This window comes from Abrus precatorius, unplaced genomic scaffold (genome assembly GCF_003935025.1).
Source record: "Abrus precatorius isolate BTA unplaced genomic scaffold, Abrus_2018 Scaffold10, whole genome shotgun sequence".
NCBI lineage: Eukaryota > Viridiplantae > Streptophyta > Magnoliopsida > Fabales > Fabaceae > Abrus > Abrus precatorius.
Window position 1 is genome coordinate 20,132,544 of NW_020874292.1, and position 9,155 is coordinate 20,141,698.

The 9,155-nt window shown below is 36.3% G+C and overlaps 2 protein-coding genes across 2 annotated transcripts; both read left to right on the plus strand.

Moving 5' to 3' along the window:
• The first annotated feature begins 660 nt into the window (after positions 1–660).
• LOC113864992 lies at positions 661–3,491 on the plus strand. Its single transcript, XM_027499287.1, has 2 exons — positions 661–1,478; positions 3,097–3,491. Exons 1-2 carry the CDS (start codon positions 813–815, stop codon positions 3,181–3,183), a joined length of 753 nt encoding a protein of 250 aa, XP_027355088.1. The 5' UTR covers positions 661–812; the 3' UTR covers positions 3,184–3,491.
• A 1,347-nt stretch (positions 3,492–4,838) lies between these two features.
• LOC113865000 (COP9 signalosome complex subunit 8) lies at positions 4,839–8,687 on the plus strand. Its single transcript, XM_027499299.1, has 6 exons — positions 4,839–4,914; positions 5,005–5,173; positions 5,263–5,342; positions 5,451–5,632; positions 6,653–6,760; positions 8,071–8,687. Exons 2-6 carry the CDS (start codon positions 5,090–5,092, stop codon positions 8,208–8,210), a joined length of 594 nt encoding a protein of 197 aa, XP_027355100.1. The 5' UTR covers positions 4,839–4,914; positions 5,005–5,089; the 3' UTR covers positions 8,211–8,687.
• Positions 8,688–9,155: the final 468 nt, after the last annotated feature.

Consider the following 9,155-nt stretch of genomic DNA (forward strand, 5'->3'; position numbering starts at 1 on the left):
TGGAAAATTTAATAATTGATTATGAAACAGAAGATCAGTGTTAATTTCAAAAATATATTTTGTGCAAGAACACAAACTTGATATGACAAATATCACAGTGTTGACGAATCTCAACTAAAAGAATACCCAAAAAAATCAACTTTGACAGCAACAAGAATTGGCCAAATGAAGGTAAAGCTAGATTTTTTTCACACCCTTTTTTTTTTTTAACTTTGTTGACGTCTTTTTTATTTTTTTACTGCAACATTTATTAAAAAAAAAAAGTTATCTTCCCTTTTTACTCTTTCTCTACACACACTGCATTGGATGCCACTATTTGGTTAAAGAAAAATCTCCTCCAGTTCCTATCCAATTCATTGTATTTTTAAGATACATTTCTCTCTCTGTATTTTATCAACATTTTAAAGTTTAACATGTTTTTGACAATTTTAAAAAATAAGCATTTTTAAAAATATTCTATAAAAAACTAAGAATATGTAATTAAAATGCTCTTAAGTGGAGTAATAATAAGTTAAAACCATTGCAATCTTAAACACCCTTGTATGAAGGAACATGGTCCCTTAGGTAAACAGAAACATTCAGTTTTTAGTAGTCTTAAATAAATAAATTTAGCATAATTTTGAATAATATTTTATCCTTCCATTTCCTTTGGGAAGCAACACAAGAAGACCCTCCTCGTCAAAAGCCATCTTCACTCTCTCTCTCTCTCTCTCTCTCTTGCCACTCTGATAGCTAGAAATACAGTGACAGACGCAGTGGAAGAAGAACCCCAAGGGAGGCACATCCACAGAGGAGAGAGAGAGAGAGAGAGAATGACCACAAGAGACAACCAGCCGCAGCCAAACGGCGAGAGAAGACAAAGGGCACCGCCAGCGGCACATCCACAGCGACCGGCAGCGACACCACAACCGCCAGCACATTCATCTTCTGTAAACGGTTACAGGCAGTACAACCCAACGACGCCGTCTCGTTCGTCTTCGTCGGCGTCGTTCAAAGGGTGCTGCTGCTGCCTGTTCCTGCTGTTTTCGTTCCTGGCACTGTTGGTGCTAGCGGTGGTGCTAGTGATAATCCTAGCAGTGAAGCCAAAGAAGCCACAGTTCGATCTTCAGCAAGTGGGGGTGCAGTACATGGGCATCACACCCAATCCCCCCTCCACCGCTTCACTATCACTCACCATACGACTTCTCTTCACCGCCGTTAACCCCAACAAGGTTGGGATCAAGTACGGCGAGTCCAGCTTCACCGTCATGTACCGCGGTATTCCCTTGGGGAAGGCCTCGGTTCCCGGGTTCTACCAGGACGCTCACAGCATCAGACAGGTGGTGGCTACCATCGCCGTCGATCGGGTGAATTTGCTTCAGGCGGATGCTGCCGATTTAATCCGAGACGCTTCCCTCAACGACCGCGTCGACCTCAGAGTTCTCGGCGACGTTGGTGCCAAGATCCGCGTCATGAACTTCGATTCCCCTGGTGTTCAGGTATTTTTCTTTTTCAATTCAATTTTATTTTTCTTTTTAATTTATCTGAAGAACAATTTTCCCAATTCAGCTTAGCATAGTTCCGACATTTTGATCATTAATTCATCTTCTTAAGTCGTCTTCTGTAGCTCTAACTGAGAATTCCACTGCCGTCTGTCGCACTCTGCTTTTTCTTTACTTCTTTTTTTTTTTTTTTTCCTTGCTAACGTGTGCTGCCGAGGACATTGCTCGCTGGTACAGTTTCACGTTGTCTTTGATAACGTGCACCGAAAGTTATTTTGTTTTATTATATTTAAGACTTTATTTTTTAGAGGAATTATATCTTGAAGAAACCAATATTTAATTGTACTTTATCCACCCTAAGACGAGCCTACTTAGCCCTCCCTCTCATATGATTCGATGCATTTTCTTCTTCTTTTTTGGGGGGCTTGTGGTGCAGCACTGCTGGATCACATTCATGTATTTTTTTAATACATTTTTTGGGAAATTACTTTTTACTTTTGGTTTATTTGTATTCCTCATGTCCTTGTGTGCCTATAGCGCATCTTTGTGAAAGGAGATTTTTCCATGTGAGGACCGTTTTATAGGCCATTGCGCATTCACATAGAAGATTATATAGATGTATATTTCCCTTTCTAAAATTATTAAATACTTGTAGTTCGTGGAGTGAAATCGAATTCTGGAATCCTCTTTTTTATTTTGCCCCTAATTATGGGCTTCTGTTCAGTGCTTTCTTTTCACGATCTTTCATGCTTTTGTCTGGATGGCATGGTGAGACATTCCAATGGGGTCAGCGTTAATGTGCTAGTAGAATTTTTTTCACCTTGATTGATGGCCTTTCTTTGTACTACAGAGAAGTCCTTAATTTCGAGGTTTCTCATTTTGTTTTAAAATATGTACTTCGGAATTAGGGGTGGAATGGGAATAAAACGGTGGAATTTGGGGTTAGGCTCAACTAAACCCAATAACGAATGATTAGAAAGTGCAAAGAAAATGATAAAATTGCCAGGTCCCACCAGAGTGCAACCGGGTCGCTGTATTCTCAGTCCAGGGTACCAACCACTCCACTATGGTGTCAACACCATTTACTACCAGCTCAAGCTCAATAATGCTCATTCTAATGTTTGTCCTTAGTGCCCTTTTTTTCCCCAAAAAAAAAAAATCACCTATTTCTGGTCAATTCATTTTTTTTTCTTTAAAGAAAGCTTAATGAGGAGGGTTCACTTTTCCTTTTCTTTTTTTTGGGAGATGGGGGGAGTGTTCATCTACGGTGATGCTATTAGATGTCATTTTATTTTACAAATGTCAAACGCTACTTTCATTTTATTTTTCCTTTTGGGCGGAGAAAAGTCTTCAAACCATGTGACTATGTATCCAGTTTGTGGGGGCACATGGGGTGAGAGTGGGATAATCCTTCTGTGTCCACATTCTGCTAGTGTGAACATTTTAATCAGCTAACCCTTCTTTTTTAACTATGGGCAATAAAGCTGTGTTTGGGTGCTCATATAGTTACTCCAATTCCACCCTTTTCGTTATAGAAATTATTTATTCATTATCATTAGCCTGTATTTTACTTTTGTTTAACCATTAGATTAACAGCATGAACTCAACTACACAGGTCTCCGTGGATTGTGCTATAGTGATCAGTCCAAGAAAGCAATCTCTGACTTACAAGCAGTGTGGATTCGATGGATTGAGTGTCTAATGATATCATTCTTGTTGGCGGTATCAATGTCCTTAATTTTCACTCAATTTCTCGCGTGACCCCTCATTTCTTCCACTAATTTAAGGACGAAATGAGGAAGAAAGGAGTGATTTGGGAGGGGTATTTAGAGAGAATTTAGAATGGTTATCGGAGGGGTCACGACAATTTGTTAAACTGCAAAGTCAAGAGAAAGGTTTTGAAAAAGATATCATCAAATTAGGGCATTTAACATTTTCTCAAAAAAATTTGCAGAATTTTTTGAATTGGTTACTTCGCTTGGAAAACAAAAATATGCGGAACAACGTGTAAAGTACATCCAATGAGCGGGTGAGGTATGCTTTTGCTAATTTGCTTGTTCTCTACCCCCTTCCCCCTTTTCAACCTTTTTTTCCTCAGCTTTTTTGCTTTTGGAAAGTGCGTGAGAAGTTTTGCTCATTTGATTGTTGAAATTTCATGTAATATCTGTTATATGGGAATTGTTCCTTTCTTATTTTCGGGCTCTAAAATGTAAAGTGAACATGAAGAGCCCTTACGAGGAAAGAAAATAATTTTCGAGTAACGTTATGTCTTTCATTCGCGGTATATCAGCCTACACATGCATACTATTTCAGTTAATTTGGTTTGAGTTAATTTGGTTTGCACTTGAATAATTACAATTATGAGATACTCATTCTAAATAAATGCGTTCACCCTTAGTAAGTCAGTTTATAACGATTCTTATTTTTAGCTATGGTAGAAAAAGGGTTTCCCATTAAACAAAGAAGTGTAAACTGCTAAGTTAAACATAAAAACATGGATGTGTTACTCTAAGCAAAATAAAGTATTTGATAGTTAAGAAGTGTCATAAAGTTAATAAATAAAAAATCATTTAAAATCATGTTAAGATATTTTTATGAAGTCTCCCGTGAAAGAAAGTGAGAAGCGTAAACTGCCGAGTTGCACACAAAAATATAAATGTATACTCTAAGCAAAACAAAGTATTTGATAAACAGTATCTTAAAATTAAGGAATTGCTAACAAATAAATAAACCTAAATCATTTAATAAGAAATTGACTTACAGTTTTTTTATAACATTTTAACAAGAGTTTTTAATTTAATTTTTTTAACTAATATCTTTAAAATACTAATTAGCATTATAAAATTTCCAATTGACATTGAACAGGGGTCCTTTCATCAAATTTCTCACTATATATATTTGGGAATGTATACTTGTAACAAGTATTGTGGATGTGGGCTCGTTTCGTTCCTTATTCCAAAGCTGTTTACTATATTTATAAACAAGACTTAGACTTATAGAGTATGAGGAGTGGGAAGGGTTTGAATTAATTATCAATTTACTCTAAATATTTTCACAATAAATGATAACTTTAGAAGGAGAAAAAGTCCCAACATGAATAGCCTGGGAGAGGCTAGAACCTTGTTTTCTTAATATTTGCAGTTCCCCACACTCAACCCAGGATCTGAATGCCACGTGGTCATGGATCATGACTAAGTTTAACCTGATACAAGAGAAGCCACATAGCCCAGAAGACCCAATACCTCTCTGGGCTTACCCCCGTGGGCCTCCAATACACGCCCCGAACATTTTGTTGGGCTGTCATTTTCACACACTATGCAACGCACATAAATTGAGTAAGAACGACGTCGTTTACAGACCATAATTGGAGAAGCTGGAGCTGGTTTCTTCTCTCTGTCAGCCGCTCATCTCTAAATCACCAAATCGGATAGAGGTATGGCTTGGCTACAATATGCCACGTTCAGTCGTGAAAAATAACTAATACTGCTATCATCTAACTTATTTATTTTAATGTGGAGGGTAGCTTTTGGTTTCTGTTGTTTGGTTTGGTTGCTGTGGTGGCAGGGATAAGGATTTGATCTGAGAGGAAAGTGAGAAGAGAGAGAGTGATGGATTTCTCGGCGGTGAAAGCAGGCTTGGCATCGAAGTCGTACGATAAAATTGCGGATGTGTGCGACAACCTAATGCTTCAGGTATATTTTTCCTCTTTCCTTAGGGTTTCGTTTTGTGGATGTGCTTGCGCCTGTCACTGCCTCACTTCAATTCATCGATCCTCGCTCAGGTTGCAGCCGAAGGCATTGCTTATCACGACGATTGGCCCTACGCCATTCACCTTCTCTCTCACATTTACGTTCATGACATGTATCTCTCTTCCTTCTCTCCCCTTTTCTCTTTTCACCATCTTGGTACTGAAAAGATTCCAAAATTTCTATTCAAATTGAAAAACTGAACAATTGTTGTAATTTGCAGCAATAGTGCGCGCTTTCTTTGGAAATCAATACCTTCTTCGATCAAGGAAAGCCAGCCTGAAGTCACCGCGGCATGGAAAATTGGACAGAAGCTGTGGTTACGTGACTATGCTGGAGTGCATGAGGCCATTCGTGGTTTTGATTGGAGTCAGGAACTCCAAGGCCTAGTTGCCGCTTTTTCAGGCAAGATTTTAACATTTTTTCTCTCTCTCTCTCTCTTTTTTTCTTTGGGCAGAGATACGTTAGTTCTGTAGAAACTCTTGTATCTTCACTGTAGTTGAGGCATGATTCTATTCATTTATCTTCACTTTGAATATCCTAATAATCTAACTGTGTACGTGGCAATTCTGTTTTGTTTGAGACTGGAGCTGTTATCCTAGACTCTTGTACTTCATCAAAATGTTTCCCTTACTTTTTATTTACATGTTACCCTGTTGCGCGTTGAATAGCCAATATGTTATACTGAAACTAATTCTGTAATTTCTGAGCGGGATAATTGGTAAAGTTTGGATGTATTAACCATTTAATCTGTATCAAGTATTATTGGTTTTATACAGTACTGTATATGATGTTAAGTTAGCCATGTTTGTCATAGCCTCAGTTTGGGTAAACTCAATAATTACTTATAAGATTAAAAAATTAAGTAGTAAAATGAATTGAACTCCTTTCACAAATTAAATTAACTTCTCTATTTTTTGAAAAGTTCTCTCTTTTAACATCTCAAAAATTTGAGGAGATAAGTTGTTTCTAACTTATTAAAGAAGTTTTTATTCATTTTTTATAATACTTTTCTTTTCTTATAAGAACTTCTCTAGAACTTTATTTAACTGGGTCATAGTTTGTCATGGATGAAAGCAGTAGTACTGTATCACCTTAGAATCAGTTTGATAAACAAATTGTATTATAATTTAAACTTGGAAGACCAATAATTAACAATCCATTTTTGGTTGGACTTTCCTTTCCCCATTATATGTAATCCTAAAAAGAATTAGATGAATGGTGTAATTTTTTGGGCCAATGTGTACGTGGAGATAGTGATGCCACAGATATAGCATGAAATTTTAGTAAAATACTACTTTCACAGTAACTTCTGTAATTGTTCAATTAAATATATTTCTTTTGTTTTGGATTGCTTTTCCAAATAGCTCGAGTTCACAAGTCTTTCGTACAGCAAAAGTATTAATACCAATAAACTGTTTCCAGAACTTTACACAAAGGAGATGTTTCAGCTACTTCTCTCGGCTTATTCAACGATAAGCATTAAAGACACTGCTTTATTTCTGGGAATGAATGAGGATGATGCCACAAATTGTAAGTAATTTTATGTTTGTGTTTGAAATAAACATTACATATCTATTTTCTTTAGGCCTCTTCGTTCAGAATCAATATGATTGGTTGATCTGATCTAAATTTTAAACTAATTAAACATCCATAAGTAATCCATGTTAATATTATATGTGGCCTTGATTTTCATATGTTATGAATACGCTAATCTAGATTAATTTTCTTTCTTGGTCCACATCTAGAAACATATAAATGTTATTTTAGCTTTGAATAGGTGATGCATATTAATCCAATGCCCAACTCCTATCCTTTCTTGAGGGCCCTTGGACTAATTAAACTCAGAATCTTGCACTTAAATTGTTGACTGTAAAGGGAGGGCTTGTAATCATACTCATTTTATAAACATTTAGTAAAAGGATACCAACTGTTCTGCGAAGTATTCTATGTACTTTAGAGTAGCTCTTATGCTTGTTAAAAGTAGCTTGTGATTCATCATGCTCCCATGATATGTAATTCGGGTTGAAGTTATGCAGATATTGGTAAAAGTTCCATTATTAGTGTTGTCTGCTGGATTATTATTATTATTAGTCTCAATAAATTTTTCTACCTCTTAAAAAAGTTTAAATTTATATTGTTTGAAGCTGCTGCTGGTGGCTAATGGCTTTACTGGGGTTTGGAATTAAATATTTTTGTTTTTGGTCTGTGGACAACCTATGATCCCTGATTTTAAAATATTTGTATTTTAAACAGAGCAGTGGGCTAGTGGCTGAATTGAGGCTAACTGCTTGAAATTTAAAGCAACAGTGAAATTACACTTGCAATGAGGGTTTTAGGTAAAATGGAAGAAAATAGAATGAAATTTAGGGTTATCAATTAAGAAGATGGTGAAGAGGCAGTAAACAGTCTATTGAGCTGCAGTTACTGCATCCATAAATAGGGGAAGAGAGAAAAAAGGGGAGTAGGTAACCAAAGAGAGAATGAAAGATTATTAAAACTCCCTTGTCATTAGCAAATTTTGCCGATCTGAACTTTCCCTCTCCTAGAAACCTTAGAAATTGGATATTAATTAAATTTTGTCCTTGGATTGGGAAATATGGAAACTACTCAATATTACACTCAAAGCTGAAGACAACCATTAGTCTTGATGTGAGTGTAGTTGCTATGGGTGATCATAACAATTTCTTGACACAAACAAGCTCTCTATAAAATTGCATTTCCATGGGTGTAGTCTTGATTTGTCTTGCTTTTGACCAATCCGTAAGGATTACATTCTATGAACCATCTTCCCCTTCCTCTCTATGTTATTATTATTGACATTTTTGTTTGTATAATTGTAGATGTACTACAGCAAGGTTGGACTATGGACCCTGCCTCTCGCATGCTTATAGTGAAGAAGCAACCTGTCGTGACAGAGCAAAAGCTTGATCCTAGTAAATTGCAGCGCTTGACTGAATACGTCTTCCATCTTGAGCACTGAAGCTTTTGATTTCTGAAGAAATTAGGTTTTTTATTTTCTAAAAACTTTTCAAATTGATCGATCATATGTTCTTGAAGGTGCGTGAAAGTGCATGTATCCTGTTGATAATTTTGAAGCTGATCTTCTTGTGTTTGAACTTGAGCACTGATTAGTGAAATTTGCATCTCACTCGGTAGTTATTCAGCATGCCTCTCTCCTATATAATAGCGGAACAATTCTAAATTTGCATATTCTTCTTTTGAGGAGAAATCAACTGTCTGTATATTCTGAGTATACTGAATATTTTGTCATTTGTCTTAAACCGTTATTCTTAGGAGGATAATGTGAATAATTATCATAATGTCGATATAGATGGATTTTGGATTCCTACTGTAAACAATTTGGAAGTGAAAGCTGTCTATTAACGACTTGATTCCGTGCACTGAACATGATACTGTAATGTCCTTCGTTGGAAATGAAATAGTATGATTACATTTGGTAAACTTGGCTATGAACCATGTTAGTATTGCCCTGTCTGACGTTAAACTGCAAACAATTTTGCTGTTTGCATGGGAATCTATGATTATGGCGATGGTGGGGATTTCGGATCATTGGCAAGCGTGTTGGCTGCAGACCAGTAAGATGTATTTTGACTCCATCAAATCACATCTACGAATTAGTAGCAACCTCTGAAGCACAATTACCTTCATTCCATGTACTGTGGAAAAATCAATGAATAAAGCGATAAACCCAAAGTTAAATTTCAAAGCTATCGTTTGACACTGGGACAGTGGAAACACTTTTTGATTTACCGTACATGATTAGTTACTGGCATTATAAACTAATTCTTCTTCTGAATAATGCTTACGAAAAGGATTACCTAAAGCAGTCATGCAATATTCGTTTTACAAAGCATGTAATGTGTTGCGTTCACGATCAAATATAATTTTCTTCTGTCAATATCTA